Source organism: Typha angustifolia, chromosome 10 (assembly GCF_048772165.1).
Source record: "Typha angustifolia cultivar Huaian chromosome 10, ASM4877216v1, whole genome shotgun sequence".
NCBI lineage: Eukaryota > Viridiplantae > Streptophyta > Magnoliopsida > Poales > Typhaceae > Typha > Typha angustifolia.
The window spans coordinates 11780765-11800386 of NC_133248.1; the positions used below are offsets into that span (position 1 = coordinate 11780765).

The following is a 19622-nucleotide window of genomic DNA, read 5'->3' on the forward strand; positions in this document are numbered from 1 at the left end:
CAAATGCAAGGGTATGCAGTAATGCAATCCATAAATATTGGCTATTTGCGCATACCAATAAAAAACAACGACAAACTAGAAGGGCACAAATTCTAAATAATATATTTCCTTACTTTTAACACCCCAAAGCTTCTAAGTTTATTTACAACATTTCTCAAATCTCATTATTACACCCCATAAGTATCCAGTCTCTCAATAATCACGAGTATACAAACATATATGCATCATATTGGCTCGTTTTACTTCCTTGAGTTTGTTGCTTGTTCTACAGGACCAGCTTGCCGTAACCACTAAAAACACCAAAGAGGAAAAGCTCTAAGTTATGGACAAGCAAGAACAAAAGATCTGTAGTGAATCATAATTATTAAAGTGGTGATAGAAAATTTTGAAGAGTGGAATGAGACTACGGGAGAGAACCTGGAAATATTTCTCCAACTTCTGTTTCAAGGTAGTGTATTCCCTCTTGACCTTTTGAAATGATCTCTTGCACCTGAATGCATATAGAGAGATATGAACAGGTTGATAGCAGATTAAGTATTACCGAGAACCATTAAATTTAGGGCATGGACTAAGTCATCTAATAGAAAAGATATATTAAAGATAAAAGGAGATGACTCCTGATAGAGAATGGGGAAAATGAGACACACCCTTCAAGATTTCCGTCACTGCAGTGATCTCTAAACGAAGTGCATTCATTCTTCATCCTTAAAGCGCCAATACTGCAACAACAACATCAAGTGAGGTTTTTTATTTTTTATTTGATGAATTTGCGAAAGTACTCATATTCTTTAAGTATATCCATAAAAGACACCTCAGATTCATTCATAGAGAATATTCTCAAAACATACTTGTATTTTGAGAAAACAGAACCTTTTCCACCTTTGCAAAAGAAGAAAAGAAAATAGACTGAAGAGCATATTTTGGAAAGTATGAAGTAAAAACTCATCAATTAATTGAGACATTCTCGAAGCATATGCGTTGTCCATACCTGGAGACACTGCCTATCAATTGGTACATCAAGGAATCCAGCCTAGAAAAATCCCGGGGATACTTCTCGCTGGATGGAAATAATCTTAATGCAATGAGCAAAATATACCAATCTAAACCTTTATATTTAATCATTTCAAACAAAAGTTGCTACTCACAGCACTCGTTCTATGTTGGCTAATAATCTGGATGAGTCCTTGAAGAACAAGGCCACAACTTCTTCCACAAAGTTGGGGCTAACTTCATCTTGCAATTCTTCTATCTGGTTAAATTGGTCATCAAGATATCCCTGAGAAAACCACAAAAATCATATATTTACTCGTTATTGCAACCTATATATGTGTATATCTGGATTAGACCTTTCAATATGTACTACATTTTAGTTTGCTCTTGATGATCTTGTGATTGTGGTGATACCACATACAACTAAAAAGTGGTGAATCTTGTACCAAACTACAACTTTTTCTTGCATAATTCCAAATAATTGGAGAAAGGAGGGAACACAAGCAAGTGATGGAAATAGAACATTCTGAACACTGTTTGTGTTGCTTTATCTCCATTTTATTCTGTTAATTTAATCCCCGTTACCAAAAGTTATCCACCGTTTATTTTATTACTTTAATTAGGTGCATAAAAATAAGGAATAATTATATTTAGACTTTAAACTATTGTTCACATACACCTCGTATACTTTTTTTTGGTACACAGACTCGCTAAATTATCAAGAACCTCTCAAATTCTCTTTTTATTAGTTCCCCTATTATGTTTTCTACCCATAAGTCACTTGACTGGCCTTGACTCATGCGTGAGTGAATTAGTGATATTTATGCTCTTATTTCTTTAAGAGAAAAAGAAAGAGAATTATTAATGTAAAGAGGTATTTATATCTTTTTACCTTTTCCTTCAACAGCATAAGGTACCATCAAATTTTTAATAGTTTAGAAGATCTAAATGCTACTATCTATTATCTACCTTGCAACTATGTAACAATTCCCTACTCGAAAAAATCAACATGAAGGAAAAATATATATCACTGAGGACATGTAAAAAGCGAAGTGTAACAACCTGGCCTTTTGACCTCATGTTGCAAGTGGAATCAATACCTTGAGTACAATAGTCAAATTTGCACCCAGTAATGAATAATTCTAACAATTGAGCCATGGTCCATATATGCAACTGCATGTAAGTTCTATAGTTCTCTACAATTTCATGTATGAATGACGAATCCATTTTGATAAGCTAAGTTTATGTGGGGAATCAGCTGATCTGTTTTTATATATTTCTGATAAAAAAAGATAAGCTGGAAAGGAGGCTAAGAAACTCTACCTATACTTAGAAATATGGCAGTGAGCTGAATCCATTATGAGATCATAATGGATTCTTATTGGTATCAAATTGGAATGGCAAAATGAGAAGACGAAATGAAACCTGATCAAGGAGGCTCTTCTTCATATTATTAGCCTGGCGTAGTAAGCTCGAATACTCCATAGTTGGATACACTTGTATAAAGTAGGGTGATAGAGTGTTGTGGTGAGACCTAAGAACTATGAAGGGTTCTATATATAGAGGACTGACACTTTATTAGGCACTCATTAAAATCCATTAAGTGGGCCAATGTTTCTTTCTCTCCCTTCTAGAAACGAGATAGATGCCTTATTGCTATCAGCTGTCTGAGTTTAGTACTATGGTTGGGTGATCTCATGAGTTCTTTTAACAAGATAACCATATATTTCAACAGATTAGACAAGTAGGTTGCGTCGTAAATGAGCCGAGCATGAGCCGGGCCTCTACTTAGGTTCGACTTGAAATAAATTTCGAGGTTAAAATTTAGTTCAAGCTCAGATTCATTTACATTCGAGCCAAGCTCAAACCGAGTCTATTTAAACAAACTGGGATCAGTTTAAGCCGAGCTTAATTCAAGCCTTAAATAAGTCGAGACTAATTTTGAGCTTATCTTGCTTATCCTGAGCAATCCGACTTGTGCTCAGGCTCGACACTAATTAATTTATTTTGAGCCTAAAATTTGGCTCCAACTTAACTCATTTATATTCAAACCCAGCTACAACAACTCATTTATTTTGACAGCCATATCAGTAGTTAGTTTCACGAGTGATCTTTCTTTGAAGATACTTTGCTAGTAATCTAAAAAGATAAAGAAAATAATTGCTACTAAAGTAATATGAGAATGTTAGAATGAATATCAATGTCCTTTAAAATGAAATCAACCATTGACATTCTTCTTAGCAATTAGAAAGAAAAGAATAATTCTTGCACTTTGAATCTACTCACTGCTGGTTCCAGTCACCAAACAATAGATTATCAAAGATTTATTGTCAAATATACTTAAATTTAAGTTGGTTGAAGCCGAAAGCAAGCAGACTAGTCTTTCTTCAATTTGCTTTTTCCTCAACTCCACACTTTGTTACCTTATTTACTGTTATCATCTTTATGTCATATGCTCATAATAAAATATTCCCTAGGTGAACCCACAATTGTCTCAAAAGTGAAAATAATAATAATAAAAAGATTAACTTTGGCATCAGACATACTGCAGTTGCTAGAAAAGTAGTTCCAACGCATCTAACCAACAGAGATAAAACAGCTGCAGGAATAAACACCGAATTATCTGTGTGTTCGGGTATCAATAGCATCAATTGAATAAGACTGCGGGAGTATGTAAATCCATAGGATTAATTGTTTACCCATTGGATCACCGGTTGTATAACTGCAGCATAGAATCAATTGTAGCCAAAACCAAACATACGACCTTCTTGATGTCCTTATGAAAGAGTAAAACAGCATTCTAGCATATTCGAATGCACCAAAAAATGCTATCCAGAAAGAGAAATTGAACTGTGATCCTACAAGGCTGTAGATTGCTAGCTTCCAGGTCAAAAAAAAACATATAGAAAGGGGTAAGATACATATAAACAGTACTACATCTTACCACCTTGCATATGTCTGCATGTTCACATATTCTTCCCCTTCTTTTATCAACTTGTACGCTTGCATCTCCATTCATATTCACTTTTGCGTCATGGTCTCTTTTTTTAAAATCCCAAGAACTATACTTGCCCTGCACATGCATATCAGTTTAACGCAAAGTATGTAAAGTGTGCATTAAGAGAAGAGAAACAAGATGATTCAGCCTATATATGTGATGAATTCTGCAACTACAAAGAGAAATCTTTTTCCTATGGTCGAATAATTACTTCTCAGGTCAGAAATATGATAACCTTTTTCTAATGCCCAATACAAATGAAGACCATTTTCATGAATGAACAGGGTGAAGAAAAGAAAACACCTCTGGATTAATTTCCAACATTGCTCTACTGCCCTTCTAATACAGCATCAACAACAATGTGCTACCTTGATCTGGTCTTTTATGCCTCAAAAAGACTCACAGGGTAATATTCAAGTAAATACTATTTTTTGTTCTGCATGCAGATAACCTTTCTCATTACAATTTATTGGCTGTAATCATCAGTAAGGAAGAAAGAGCAACAAATAAATGGTCCTTTTCATGCCTTTCCATCAAGATTGAAGCGAAATGAGTGAAAAGAAAAAAAAAAAAAAAGATAGAAGGATAATGAGAAGAGACATGTCAGTAGCTTCCTTTATTCCACTGGCCATATATGAGTAAGATGGGCAAACATGTCCAGTATTTATCTCCCATTGTTTTCTATTCTTGGTATCTTTCCCATCCACACCTTTGATAAAAGGAGTGGAAGCTGCAAGATTCAGCGCACATTAATTGGTCCAACGATCACGATTCTTGCACGATATCATTGTCCAATGTATAGATAAGAGAATCTTAACCTGATTCTTACACCAACTTGGTTGCACAATGAGGGAAAAAAGAAAAGGTGAAAATTCTTATCTTGGTGATCATGAAAATGAGACAAATACTGAACTACAACCACAAGATAGTATCTCATCACTTTCTAGTGACAGGTGGCAAGACCAACATCTCTCTGCTAAACTGCTGTTCTTAGAACGGTCCCCTTTCAGGACTACAGTAGCAGCAAACAAGCACAGTTTCTGAAACATTCCCTCATTCCTATCACCACCTACTGTCAACTATCACAGAATACATTCCAATCAAGCACATGAGCATTGGTTGATACATTGGTTCAGCATCAATAAGTCAACCTTGCTCTTGCTAATCATCGTTACAGAAGATGGCCACTTTGTGCTGACAAGGATATATCCATCCCCAGTTGGTGACTTTGCAAGCTAATAATACATCATACAAACTACAAAGCTTATAAAACGAAGGCTTGTCGACATAATATTTGCTAGTGAACCAGTACCCCCTAATTGCTCCTAATTTATGTTGAAAACGCCTTGGATAGTCAACACAATTATATATATATATTTATATATACCGTCCATAATTCTCTTCGAGTAGTAAAGAAATCGCAAATGAAAAGCTAATCATTCTTGAAAGAGAAGTCAATTGTTAGAAAAAAAAACGTACCATTTCGAAGTATAAGAGACGATGCGTGAGGGGAAAGGTAATGGAGGGAAAGCGAAAAGACGATGGCCGTCAAGAATTGCAAGCAAGAAATCATTAAGAAGAAAAAAGAGAGAATAACAGCAAGAAAGGTGTTCGATGAAATGTACCAGGGATTCTGTCCTTCCCTTTTATAGGCTCAAAGTTCTAAAGCTGTCGGTTCTCATAACTATCGGGTTATCGGGTTGGTCTCTCGTCCGATGCTTCATATATGAATTATCTAATTTTATGTATCAAAACTCGAAGGCAAAGCTAATCAGATGTGATATATGATCCGGACCCGAGAAGCACTCAATTTTTGGCTCACATACAAAAGCTTCGTCTAATTCTGTCATGAATATATATATCACATATTTATGTTAAATAGAAAGCACCATCTTACCAATTAATTACCTTTATGAAGAACATTCTTACCTTCAAATATGTGGGCTGTGGTAACTATAAATCCCTTCAAGTTACAACCAAACAAGCAGCTAGCTTTGCGCAATCTAGATACTACTGGGGAAATACATTATTACTTGATAAAAGCTTCTGTTCAAACTATAAACAAGGAACATAAAACTAGCTACAGCATGACGCTTCTACAACTTTGTTACAAGATTGACATAATTTGAAATGTATGTGAAGACTAACTTTCGACTTGACATCAGAGAAAGATCAGATAAGTTCCGAGAAAGCTTGTTCAAACTGCATGGATTGCATTGCTGTTGCTCTTGTTCAGATCTGGCCTGGTCATTGTGGGGTTTACGTGAAACGCTGACTGCCTCGTAGCAGTGGCTCCAAGAAGTTTGACGGAAAGAGCAGACGGCTCCATGCATCCCGGTGTACCTTCTCCAATGTTAAGCTTGGACATATCCACTACCTCATCCGCATTAACAGGCTCCTTTGGAATAAGAGGTGTTGGCTTTAGGACCTCATGGGTCTCTCCCACCTCTTCTCTTGCAGAAGTGGTGAAACCTTGAGGCCAGAAAGGTAATGGCACAGGTACTATGGCAGGGTAGAATGTTGGTATAAGTGGTATCGGGCCAGTGCTGTATGGAATGCTCTCTTTGAGATCTGAAGCAGGGTTATTCTGGGAGATTCCACTAAGTTCAGATCCTTGTTGCTGAATGAGATGTAAAGATGGAACTTGATTCAAGTTCTCATCTTCATCAGGAGGAGAATGAAGCATGAACTGCTCTTCAAGAACTGGGAGATGATCCATTGGCTGTAAAGTGCAGGAGAGAAGTATCAAAAATAAGGAGGCATTAAGAATAAACTGGACCAATATATCTGTTAAAGGCTGTCTTGATAAGAAGGCAGACCATTTCAGGCACAATGTCGAACAAGCTTGACCGCCTCTTCCGTCTTGTTGCATTTGTTTGTCGAATGAAATACTTTTGGGCATGGCTAGCCACCTGAGTTGGAGTCCTGGACACAACAAAGTTTCGAGCGATGCCACGCCAGTCACCTTTTCCCAGCTTCTGCAGGCCCAGTAAAAACATCCGATGCTCCTCTTCAGTCCAAGGAACACCTGCAGCACAATGCAAGATCAGAACTTGAACATAATTCACATCATTATACATGGGAGGTTGGTGGTTCTTTTTCTATCTTATTATGGATGAGAAACATATCATCATTCCAACATGTTCAACAGCATACAGAACTTAATGCAATACAGGAAACAAAATAGCTGAGGATAGTAGGGCTCAGAAGCTGAAAGAACATGTGATCTTTCAAAGCGACTTTCAGAAGGTTCAAGAGACTATAGACATCATCGGGGAGCTAGAATTGGAACATATTTTAACTGCTTGAATAGATCGTAATAATGAAAGTGCAGAGAAATCGAACATCAGAGCAGAATTTTTGCGATGAAAGTCGGAAGTGAATTGACAACAACTAGTTACTGCATACTAAGCATCATTCATGATCTCAGTCGTGAGAAAGCATACAAAATTAGAAGACGACAACTCTAGGAATAATAACAAATTTATTTAGATGAATATATGGTTGTAGATTAATTTATGAGAATAGAAGATAAGGTATCATGAAAAGATAGGCAAAAATCAGTAGATCATAGAACAACAGCCTAACAAGTTTAATATGAACACAACATTAGAGTGATACACCTTCCAAAGAAGCCCATTCAAATAACAAGTCAACAATTTGTGAGAAAGCAAAAGAAAACGCATGCAAGAAAATTAATGAGGAATTGGAAAAATCTACCAAGCAAAGACACAAATTAATTCAACATGAACGACATAGTTAGGATCCTCAAAAATTATACAGGTCTATCGGTCCAACATAGAAAATGGGTACTCCACATGACAAGTGAAACTATTCTTCTTATGCAATCTATGATTAATAGCACCAATTTAATGGTGACATGGATCGTGATCCAATGCCAGCTGCAAATGGAAGCAGCCTCCATGCTAAGGCTTTAATATAAAATTCCCAAGATTTTCCAGAATTCTGTTTTCAGGAATTTTGGAGATATTACGAAGTTCTGTTGCTTATTTCCACAACATGCAACAAAAATTCTGCTTCATGGCAAGAAGAGAATGATGGCATCAATTGTCAGATACCTTGTAATTTATGAATTTCCTGGCAATCAGTGGCATCCAGAAATGATAGAAATATACTCATCAAAAGTGATCATGGAAGCACATTTCTCGAATACAGATGAAACAAGGGAATGCTGTAGAATATCCTACGTCACACTCTACATTGATGAGAAGAGAGCAATTTTGTTGCTTATTTTTTGATAGAAACAAACTTGTAGCACGCGTATAACTATCTAGCACAAACCAATTAGATCTTCGACTCCGAACCTCCGAAAACAACATCTTTACCAGATTTTTGTTGTAAACCCGATTACATCCAATACACAATGAGTGATCAAATGGGTCAGCAATACCAAAACCCATTAAGGATTTCAATCACTACACAAACTCCTATCCTAATCACACATCAACCTCACGGTGCCTAAAGTCTTCAAACTCTAGTTGTATGTGCACCTAACATCTCAAGCAAATAGTTTCAAAAAAAGAAGACAACAACCCAAAATAATTAATTTTTTCTCATGAAATTGTCTTGTCTTATTAGCAATGAAGTGATCTATATATTAAAGAACTTAAACATATACCACACCAAATCTTGTATCAGTGCTAATATACGAATCCCAAATGGTAACTAGATCAAAGTAAAGAAACCAATAAAGACCGATCAAATTGGACAGACGATATCACGTGGATCGTCGTCTCCCATCGCTTTCTAACATATGTTTATAACAAAGTGTTGGGCCACATTCGACGGCCCAAAATTTCCCACGGAAACAAGAAAGAAAAGAAAAACGTGAGAAGGAGAAACAAGGTTGGAAAAAATTGTCCACATAGTATCTTTTTTAATCTTTGAAAGTCGTGTATAAAATAAAAGGAATTAAAAAAAAAAAGAAGAATTTTTTTTTTTTTTTTTTTTTTTTTGCGATTTCGATTTGGGAAGTACCTTTTTTGCGCTCATTGCGGCAATTAGAGGAGCAGGAGGCGTGGGCGGGGTCGTCGGAGGCGTAGCCGGCGTCGCGCAGCGGATCGGCGCCGGCAACTGCGGAGGAGAGGCAACCCATGCTCGCGCTCTTCTTCATGGGGCCCATCCCCTCCGTGAGCCGCACACCGAACAGCCTCACGCCCCCCGCGCGCGTCGGACACGTGCGGGAGTTATGCCCGTTGTTGCTGCAGTGAGAGCACCGCCTCGTCATCGCCTTCGCCCGACTCAGCAGAGGAGAGACGAAGGAAGAACTACTCCGAGGTAAGTAAATGGTGTTGCTTTTGTGGTATTAGTATTAAAAAGCCAGGACCTTACACATTGCGGCATGGTGTTGCAGCTAAATTACGATACACCCCATATGAGACGGCCAGGAATATTCTTGCGCATATGCATCACGGCCGCCCATCTTAACCTGCAAGTCGTAGAGTTAGGTTGGGACATCATTGTCATTTGGAAAAGAATCAAGAGGCTATTATGTCCTGGTAAGTCATTTTTTAGGAAAGGATAGCTAGTGGTGGAGCTTGATGACGAGAATAACCTCGCCGAGTCGGATACTTCGAGTGGCTTTCTGGGTTATTTAAAGGAAGTTTCCGTCTTAATACCGGTGCCAGCTTACCGCGTAACACATACTTCCTACAAGGAAAAGATAACAATTTAAGGCTGAGATTTATACGGAACTACGGAAATGCCATCTCACATGATGCATGCACGGGCTCCCGTTACTGTTTCGTGGAGTCATCTGCGATCCACGTGGGAAACCTCGCTGTAAGCTTTTTTGCATGCAGCCGCAGAACGAAATGACCTGATTGCCATCGAGGTCTCGGATACAAGTGGACGGTTCCGATTGCCTGGCGAAGCGTAATGGGTTATACGTGTACGGTCGTAGGCCGAGGCCACGTTACGGCCACGAAAGCGACCCACTGGTGAATAGGAGCCGTCGGTGACTTTGGGACTCTTAAAAGGTCAATATTGCCCCTACCCGTCTCGAGGAATCTACTTGAAGCGGTTAGTCGAGCATATGGTGATTAGTTTAATTGGAGGAAGGGCAGAAAGGGAATAACAGAGCATGTGCAATTCCATCTGAACTGCTCTCTTTTTTATTCTTTGAGCAACACTCCTTGCTTGGTTGGACAGAGCACTTAAAAAAGGAGGAGGATAAATTAGATTTTTATCCTATTAAAAAATATAGTGGATCAGAGGTTAGGAGGTCTCTTTTAGTAGTAGATTAGCTTGGGATTCTTTCTCCGCCTCGTCCTTTCCTTCTATTATGTGGGACTATTAAAAACAAGTGGATGGAGAAAAATAGATTATCTTTGCATTGGACTTCGCTATCTTTTTTTCTTTACCAAGAGGCATATAATTTGAGAAGATAAGAGATTTGGGTGGTGCGTCTTAAAAACCAAGTCTTTGGAGGGGGGGGCGGGGAGGGGAGGGGGGGACTTGACCTCTCTCACTGGTTGGGCCACAAATATCTTCATTGGGAAAAGCCGCCCTCGTGATTCGCAAAACCAAAAAAGTCTAGCCACGTGGCACTTTCGAATTCTGCACGTGCATAGGCGTCTCTGTCCGTATTCTATCCGTATATTTATATATTTATATATTAAAAAAGACAGAATTGAAGGAGGCTGCACTATGGTATGTACTTTTTTTCTTTTCTTTCATTTAATTATAAGCGAAGCTATCTATGTAACAGCCTTAATAATAAAATGCTTGAGTAATAAAAGGGGCAAAAGGGAAAAAATGGATCAAGCTAATAAATTCCAAGTAGATCCAATACTATTTTAGCACAGAAAAAGAAATAGCATTTTATTTAGTTTTTGTCAATGTGTAGTATTTATGAAGTACACCCACTATGGGGGTCTGGAGACATTTCCACTCAACGAAATAGTACACCACTATGGCACATAGTCACATAGAAGCATTGACTACTTTAAAGACGAGATGATTCATCCTCCACCTTGAACTAAGCAGGAGCTGGTCGGGTTCTCTATCCTTTTTTTTTTTTTTTTTTAAATCAGCAATTCTGATTTATTATTAAATATAAACTCTTCAATGTCATTACTAGATTTCTTCAATTTTTTTTTGGTAAAAGAAAATATGTAAATAATTAGCCAAAACTATAAATAGAGTCGCTACTATCAGCGACCAAAATCTGCAAAAGAGGAGCTGAGAAGAATCCTTCCTAAGAACACCCAAAACCCGAGAGACCTCTCGTGTTTGCCGGTTTGCTAGCCAATCGGCATTATGTTGGCCTCACGGAACACATGAGAGATTTTATATTAAGAAAAATGCTTAAGCAAAAAGAATACATAACCGATTATAGATTGGATTGCTCATCGCGAGTTCTTAACACGTTTCAAAATGTCTGCAAGTAATTGAGAATCCATTTCTATCCGGATTGGTAAGGATCCTGAGTTTTCATATAGATAAGTGCTTCTCTAACTGCCCAAGCTTCGGCTTCAAGTGGTGATTGAAACCGCCTACATCTGGACCCTGCAATGAGAGGTGATCCGTTAGGCCACCGGACTACAAACCCGACTCTACCCATTTTCGACTTGTCTTTAAAAGACCCGTCAGTGTTTACCTTAATCCATCTGACTGGAGGGGGTATCCACTTGACAATCGGTTTGGGTTTATTGGAACCGATGAACAATACATCAAAGTATTCCTAAGTTACTAGTAAGGCACAGTTCCATACCTGAAGAGATGTTTCAGGAGCTCCATTAAAGACTTTATCATTTTGATTCTTCCAAATTTACCGGTGGGCATTGCTGATTAATGCCAAAACATAGAACCTTTTTTCATTAGGCAAAGAATCACCGTCAAGCAGCCAGCCCCCATTACCCAATTTGGCCGAAAATTACAATTGTGGAATATGGTCTGGGTAGATCCTAGATATTAGAGGCAATTGGGCATTTGTAAAATAAATGATTTATGGACTCATTTATTAACCCGCAGATCGGGCAAACACTCTGCGGGAAAATATTGAGCGAACTAAGGTGGTCACTAGTGGGCAATCGACCCCAAATGTGCTTCCATATGAAGACTTTGATTTTAGGGGGGCAAGGAAGTGACCAAATAATCCGCCATCTTTTCCAATAAGGAGGCACACTCGAGTTTAAAAGCTCTCAGAAAATAGTAAGTGGATTTGGAAGTGGTAATACCCGAAGGGTGGGGCTATCAAATCCACCAATCCTCGGTATTGTTCAGACGGAGCATTAAACCCAGGATCTGGTCAGTCAGAGAAGGTCCGAACAGAAGCCTAATTTTATCTTCATTCGAGGTATTTTGATGGATCAGATCAGAAAATAACGAGGTATGATCCCAAAAGGAAGGATTGACAAATACGGGTCTGTCATCTATCCAAGAGCATAGTAGACAACCAAGGATCATACTAAAGTTTAGTGTTTCTGTCATTACCAATAATTTTTCGGAGCCCCTCCTTAATGGCATATAACGAGTTCAGAGCAAACGCCAGCTCCAGGCACACCTCTTAGGTCAAGTAGGCTTCCACGGGTGTGGCATGCCATACTTAGCCAAGACTAGTGTGGTTCACAGATCGGGGGTTTGATTCAAAACATAAAAGAGTCTTATTAGCAATTAAGGAGAGCTTGACAGTTTTAATATCACGAATGGCAAGACCACCATCAGCCTTGGGTCTAGTAACATCTTCGCTAGATTTCTAGCACCATGATATTTACTTAGGTGGTTGGAATAAGTCCTTCTTTATACATTTATCCCAATTAAGGAGGTTCTTGCTGGTTGTCCTCCATAGGGCTTATATGAGAAACATCATGCACCGAATAGGGCTGTTGGGTCATTTCCCTTGTCCTCTACATAGAGAGGAATCAGAATCACTCAATCTCCTTTTCATGGGGGGGTGATTTCATTAAGCCTTTGGATTCTCTTCTTTTCCATTAATTATTCTTTCATTTTTATCCCCGTTTATTAATGTTTACCGTCCCTCGTAGTGTAAGGATTTCATGCGGAGAGTCAACTGTTAAACCACTGACTATTTGTTTGGCCTCCTATGGTGGTTGCTGTGGAAGGAGCGCAATAGAAGTTTCATCCCCATGCAGGGAGGTCTTAATCTACACTAGGATTCCAGCCTCCCTCTTAAACATCTGGGTTTCAGTAGAGGTCTCTCTAATGCAGCTACGTTATACGTACCAGTGTGGTAGACAAGTCTATCACCAACGGAATGGAAAACAATAAATAATACCAACACTTGCAAAACGTGAGGAAAAAGTAGTATCATCTCACAACCCATGTAGCAGCAATTACAGCACCCATGACCAAAACAAAACAAAAGTATGTAAGAACAAAGCAAGGAGAATGATAGGAAATTAGTTGCTTACAGGAAAAGTAATTAGCAGTGAAAGCTACAGCCATCAACCTTAATCACTTGCATGTCTTTTTCTTTATTATCTCTGGTGGAGAATATATCTCTTTAACTACTTTATCTTCTTATCCACACGCCGCTTTTGAGTTCATGCATCTCCCTTTGGGACTTCTGCTTCGCCGTCCTTTTGCAAAATTACGTAGTATTTTTATTTGGATTTGTATACGTATTCTAATATAAAAAAAGGTGGTGATTGCATGCATTAATATCTAAAATAAAAGACTATTTTTTAATATAAAAAAATCGCTTTAAAGATTAAATAATATAGGTGATGTGGATTGTGCAGGGAATATACCCTGTTTCATTCACAACCTCAGAGTCACCTTAGCTACCTATTGCTGACTAAATAAAGATTGAATACCATAAAGGAGAATCTAATCGAATCGACTGGGGCATGTGGATGTGGGTCTCTTGTCAGGTATAAAAAGAAGGCAATATTTCTACTATTCAAGCAAAGTAAAAGCTCTCTTCACCAATAGGGCATTGTCTTTTTATTTTTTTGGTACAAATAGGATTGTGCAAGGGATTTTTGTAAAATAGCACTCCAGTAATGATTAAGTATTTAATATTTTACTGAATGACTCGCCTCAACGGTTTGACAGTGAGGTTAATGACTCAATAGTGCAACGGCTAGGAGCAAATCTCAGCGATATTTAGTTTTAATCAATTATTTGACGATATATATGGTTTGAATATGAACTGAGCAGCTTACTATGTTAACTAAAAAGTTTTGTAAAATCTAAGAGTCTTTATATCCAGAGAGAGTTGATCTTTTATCGAGTACATATCTAGCTTTTAGGCTTATGAATGATAAAAAAATTCTGACAAAATGTGCTGAAATAATTTTGATAACCGACTACAATATCTATAACTCAATATATCTCTAAAATTTAGAGAATAAATAAGAGCGCCAATTATAAAGATATTTGACTGGATGAGCCTCAACTAATCCTTACTTTCTCATTCCTACTTATAAAATGGGGAACATCTTACTCCCTTTTCAAGTGTTTTGAAGAGAAACTAAAAGAAGTGAAAGAGGGCAAGCACAAGCCCAATTAACTACTTGGGCCTACAACTAGAAGGGTCCAAATGGCTGGAAACCTAACAGTCAATGTTTCATATTCCTGCTTATATATATATATATTATGTTAGGTACTTCATATTACAATTTCTCAAACATGAACATAGAAATACATTGAGACAAAAACTAAAGAATGTAACATATGATACATCAAAACGTATTATTTAATAGTCATATAGCTCAAACATGCTGAATAATTCGTCTAAATGAGAGAGTCTTAGGCCAGTGTAATCTTAGATTCGTTTAGAAAAATTCATCTATTCTTTTTCTTTTTAAAGATATTACTTGGAATAAACCCAACAAATGATCAAGCGGTAGATTAGTTGCATATACATGTACAAAAATGAATATGTGGCGGGCGTTGAGAGAGGGTGTTTATTATTGGTATACATAAAATGGAATATATATATATATATATATATAACAAATATCAACTTCGCGCTAATATTTTATCTCTATTAGAACAAAAGAAACTTAAATAAAAAAGTCTTGTTGATTTCCCAATATAATCATCTTCCTTTTAATCACTCCATTACGGTTTCCACTCCATCCTACCATCAAAATAGCAACCTTATAATAAATAAATTAATAGCGACCTTATCAGTTATCATGGGAAGGAATCCTTAATAAATTCCTAACACACACGTCGTTCACGATGATAAAATGGATGGCCAGATCTGAAACTCGCATAGAGATTCTTATGCATGACAGCTGTCGTTACTTGGTACCCTCGCTGCTTGTCCGTGGCGCCCACCATGGTCAGCTCCAAAATCATCCTTCCTCACAAGGAAAACAAAGAAGAAGAGATCTAGAGCGAGAGAGAGACAGAGAGAGAGAGAGAGAGAGAGAGAGAGAGAGAGGAGATGAGAACTCCGGAGTCGGCTACGCCTTCATCGTCGAGATCTCGTCGGCGAGGCGGCGTCGGGGCGACGCCGTGCTGCAGCAAAGTGGGAGTAAAGCGGGGGCCGTGGACGGCGGACGAGGACGAAATTTTAGCGAATTTTGTACGTCAAGAAGGCGAAGGGAAGTGGCGGACGCTGCCGAAGCGAGCCGGACTTCTCCGGTGCGGCAAGAGCTGCCGGCTGCGGTGGATGAATTACCTTCGTCCTTCGATAAAGCACGGCCCAATCGCCCCCGACGAAGAAGACCTCATCCTCCGCCTCCACCGCCTTCTTGGAAACAGGTAAAAAAGACAACAACAAAAGAAACAAATAAGATGGTTATTATTTTTTCTATTAGCAGATCGACGTGCATAATGAAGCTCGTGTTCATCGATCTTTTGATGAACTATAACATACAGGTGGTCTCTGATAGCCGGAAGGATCCCGGGGCGCACGGATAACGAAATCAAGAACTATTGGAATACGCACCTCAGCAAGAAGCTCATCAGCCAAGGGATAGATCCGCGAACTCACAAGCCCTTGATCAACGCAACACCTGCACCACTTCCAAACCCTAACCCTAACCCTAACCCTAACCCTAATCCTAACCCTAACCCTAAACCTAAACCAAACACTAGCTCCGCCCCTCCTCTTCTCCAGGAAATGGGTCATAGCAGCTACTTTGATGGGATAAATCTCGACCAAGAGAACGGGTGGCCGAACATGGAGGGTTGCGGGGTCGTCGGCGACGATGGCTTCTCGTCCTTTTTTGAATCTTTGATCAATGATGATATTTTCCTACAACAACATCAGCAGCAGCAGCAGCAGAATATTGCTGATGATAATAAGAATTATAACAACGATCAGACTGCAGTGATAGATACGGGATTCGGATATGGCGGCTTGTGGGAAGCTGCCATCTCGGCACCGATGAGTTTGGATGAAGACGTTCATGGGCAGTTCATAAACCACGCAGGCAAGTAATTTTAAGAAAAATTATATATACATACATATATGTATGCTGTGTTGTATTAAGAACATATGCTATGATGTACAAATCTATGTATCGATCCTTGTTAGGCTTTGATCTATCAGGAAGAGTACTCCAAACATATGATAATTATGTTGTATGGTTTTCGGCTGCTCATCATCGCATGTGGATTTTTGCGGTAATTATGAACAGAAGAATAGGGATCTTTCTCTTCTTATTTTCTACTTTGTTATTTTAATTAACCTTGCAAGAGTTTTCGATCTGCAGGGTTTTTTTTTTCATTTATAAAAATAAAAGGATGACGATGAAAATTATATACATCATTATTGCACCTTCTTGAAGGCAGTATTACTCTAAACAACTGTCTACATATATGGAAGCACTGGTTTTATCTTAATGTCATGTGATCATATCTAATAAGATCACTATGATTAAGTATGTGGCATACCTTAATAGTTTCAAGTATTAACTAATCTGTATCTCTATCTAATAGACTATATCCCAGTATGATCATTCCATGTGACCTGCGTTCCGAGAATTCATAAGAACTTTGATCAAGATTAAACTGACGATACTAGCATGGCATATATCTTTGCTTATATATAAAGTAGTAACATTTTGTATACATTGTTCCACTGCAACTATGTTAATTACGGCAGACACAAAATTAATATGCGAGAAAACTTACATGGGAGATTTATATTTTCCACACCAAATTAACTACCGTATTAATAGCTTATATTCAATCATGATTGATTCTTGGGGATCAACTCGATAAGAATCCGCAGGTTAAAAAATGGATCCTGCACAACTAATTTAAGCAGTAGCAAATGTTGCTTTAGTTACTCAATACCAAGAAAGGTTATAGGAGACTAAAGTGTAATAAAGTCCACGAGGAAGAATTGTAAACAGTATTTATGAAAGAATTCATGTTGAGAACAAAATAGAGCTGAGCTTAATTAGTTGTAGCTACATATTTCTTGTTTTCATAGCTGGACATAAAATATAGAAATACAATTTACTGGGTAGATTATCATGTGACTTAACCCATTCCTAGCCTGTATGAATCATGACATTGGTTATAACTCCTGTTAAGGACCTGATAGCAAGGAATATGAACAAAAGCTGGATTAAGAAAAGGTTTACGACTTTTAGATTGAATTGCAAAGGTAAAGAGCTCATGTAGCTACGTCCAAGTGGGTACAGCTTAACCTGTAATAATATCTTCTCTAAAACCAGGCTGAGGTATGATCACCCTTCATCCCTGCAAGTATATTATATTTACACAGTTCGTGAACATAAACGTAGCATTAATTCTCAACTACATATATATGGTGGAATACGATCACACCAGCTTGTCAACTTTCACCAATCACTGTGAAGGAAGTAACTGATGTTGATTGCTAGATGAATGCTATTTACTCATTTCTTGCTTTGCAAGTGGAGAGACTGCTTGGTTAGGTTGGACCAAATGTTGAGCCACTCTTAAGTTGGTGCTATTAAATGTGATAGGATTGGGCTGGTTGGTGAACTCAAATCTGAAATGGTTTGTGCCCTTCAATAGGAAAGATGTTGTTTTGTTGAAAGAAAACTTGAGTGTTAGTGGGTGGTAATAAAGCAGTCAAAAGTTTTATAGCCCTCACTTAGCAGTCAATTACAAATTTTACCCATATATGGGTAATATCTCAGACGGAAAATAATAATAATGATTTTAATATGAACTTAGCTTAATGAGTAGCTGCAACAATTTCCGATTAGCACGGGTAATTTTCAAATGGCCAGCCAATTAATATCAGAATCTAATTATTATCTACTACCAATCAAAGTTTCTGTAAGTCAAAAGTTGAACGTTTGTTGAGACTTCAGAATAGGTAAATAACTTAAAGCAGTTGAAAGGAAGAGACGAAAATAATTTAGTATCTATTGACGACTAGACAAAGTCGCCAGAGTCCATGCATGCAGGGCAGCAGATCCTCTATAACCCCAGCTGCTGGATTTTCAACAACCACATTACGTGGCAGTCCTTTATTGTACGTTTCAAACTTTCACGTTTGAAAGAGAAAATAAAGGTCAACCTTTGCTTCTTTTCTTTTTAATGTGCATTGCATTTAATAAACTGTGACACCGTGTTGGTCATCTTAGCAACACAATTATGAGGTTTGGATGAGTGAAGCATAGATCCATCTCTACCTGGATTTCAATAGAAAGCAGTTGTTTATCCAGGTTATATATCCAAGTACGATATCGAATTATATGATCAGGATTTTGAGCTCTCTCTTATATATATATATTGTACCTAATACCGCACTAAGAATGAGGCAGTTGAATACTAACTATTGGCACTAAAGTTCTTATAAACCATAGAAGTACTTGTTCCAATTTACATAAATTGTAATTGCTACCAGCCTACCACATATTATATAGAACAAATTGATCTCTAAAACAAAAGTAAGGATACAAGTAAATGTCTAGTTTGATGCATTGCGTAGGCTTAAACATGCCAACAAACACCTAGTTAAGGTAAATCAGATCATGCTATCTACTATCAGAAAACATGGCACAAGAAACACCAGTGAATCAAACTTTAACACCATCTCATATATACTAACGTATTCACCAAATGTAGCCCGTGAAGCTACCCTGCAAGATATCGAAATCTCGTTGCAGTGATACAACTGACCTTAGAAGCCATGAAGAGAGTTGATACTCCAATCTCCAATCTCCAATCTCTAGTTCAAGTCCTTCTCTTCGTAATAATCTCAAGGTACTGCTCTCACAAGGCATAGAGATGGCACGAGCTTGTTTTATTGGAGGGAAAGAAGTGAAACGAGGAGGATGTATATATTCGCATGCATCGATCATGTGAACTGCACGTGAGATAGGTTAGACTTGAGAACTTGTGGTGATATGTAACATCTATTGGTGCAAAAATTGGAAGTGCAAATGGATTGACTGGTAGCTGTTGGGAGCCATGCATTTCCTCCATTAGCGTTTGGAAAGGGAGCTAAGAGGCTTTGCAACCAAACGTTCCAAACAAAGGGTCCCAAAGGGGAGTGAGCACCAACCTTTCTAACTTTATTAATCTTTAATTATGCATCGAAATGACTGCCCAATAATTTCTAAGTACATATACCATTTTGGCAAACAAAAGAAAGATTATTAAAAAAAATGCATTTTAATTAATAAGGGACCATAATGGTTGTTCAACTTATTACTTGGATCCCATGAAAGCCATCTCAGGG

At 38.0% G+C, this 19622-nt stretch overlaps 3 protein-coding genes across 5 annotated transcripts; 1 reads left to right on the forward strand and 2 right to left on the reverse strand.

The window, feature by feature from the left end:
* Positions 1-88: 88 nt before the first annotated feature.
* Positions 89-5575, reverse strand: LOC140769080 (pseudo histidine-containing phosphotransfer protein 2-like). 3 transcript variants are annotated; one of them, XM_073109632.1, is made up of 7 exons: positions 5468-5575; positions 3938-4063; positions 1146-1276; positions 989-1057; positions 648-719; positions 418-490; positions 89-290 (listed from the first exon to the last, which is right to left on the reverse strand). In XM_073109632.1, exons 1-7 carry the CDS (start codon positions 5468-5470, stop codon positions 240-242), a joined length of 525 nt encoding a protein of 174 aa, XP_072965733.1. In that variant the 5' UTR covers positions 5471-5575; the 3' UTR covers positions 89-239. The 3 variants fall into 3 exon arrangements, with proteins under 3 accessions (XP_072965733.1, XP_072965732.1, XP_072965734.1); XM_073109631.1 differs by having other exon boundaries at positions 3935-4063; XM_073109633.1 differs by lacking the exons at positions 3938-4063; positions 5468-5575 and adding an exon at positions 2416-2501.
* A 419-nt stretch (positions 5576-5994) lies between these two features.
* Positions 5995-9323, reverse strand: LOC140768753 (transcription factor MYBS3-like). Its single transcript, XM_073109147.1, has 3 exons — positions 8987-9323; positions 6808-7016; positions 5995-6710 (listed from the first exon to the last, which is right to left on the reverse strand). The coding sequence occupies exons 1-3, from the start codon at positions 9234-9236 to the stop codon at positions 6186-6188; spliced, it is 984 nt and encodes a 327-aa protein (XP_072965248.1). The 5' UTR covers positions 9237-9323; the 3' UTR covers positions 5995-6185.
* Positions 9324-14810: 5487 nt separating this feature from the next.
* LOC140768566 (transcription repressor MYB5-like) lies at positions 14811-19065 on the forward strand. The gene is made up of 2 exons (XM_073108890.1): positions 14811-15691; positions 15809-19065. The coding sequence occupies exons 1-2, from the start codon at positions 15372-15374 to the stop codon at positions 16371-16373; spliced, it is 885 nt and encodes a 294-aa protein (XP_072964991.1). The 5' UTR covers positions 14811-15371; the 3' UTR covers positions 16374-19065.
* The last annotated feature ends 557 nt before the right edge of the window (positions 19066-19622 follow it).

Coding starts and splice junctions, on each gene's coding strand:
- LOC140768753 (XM_073109147.1), bottom strand. CDS start 9,236: ATGACGAGGCGGTGCTCTCACTGCAGCAACAACGGGCATAACTCCCGC. Junction 7,017..8,986: donor CCGCAATGAGCGCAAAAAAG/GTACTTCCCAAA, acceptor ATTGTGCTGCAG/GTGTTCCTTGGACTGAAGAG. Junction 6,711..6,807: donor TCGACATTGTGCCTGAAATG/GTCTGCCTTCTT, acceptor TGCACTTTACAG/CCAATGGATCATCTCCCAGT.
- LOC140768566 (XM_073108890.1), top strand. CDS start 15,372: ATGAGAACTCCGGAGTCGGCTACGCCTTCATCGTCGAGATCTCGTCGG. Junction 15,692..15,808: donor CACCGCCTTCTTGGAAACAG/GTAAAAAAGACA, acceptor TATAACATACAG/GTGGTCTCTGATAGCCGGAA.
- LOC140769080 (XM_073109631.1), bottom strand. Junction 1,277..3,934: donor ATGCAGACATATGCAAGGTG/GTAAGATGTAGT, acceptor TGGTTTTCTCAG/GGATATCTTGATGACCAATT. Junction 291..417: donor AGTTGGAGAAATATTTCCAG/GTTCTCTCCCGT, acceptor TGGTGTTTTTAG/TGGTTACGGCAAGCTGGTCC.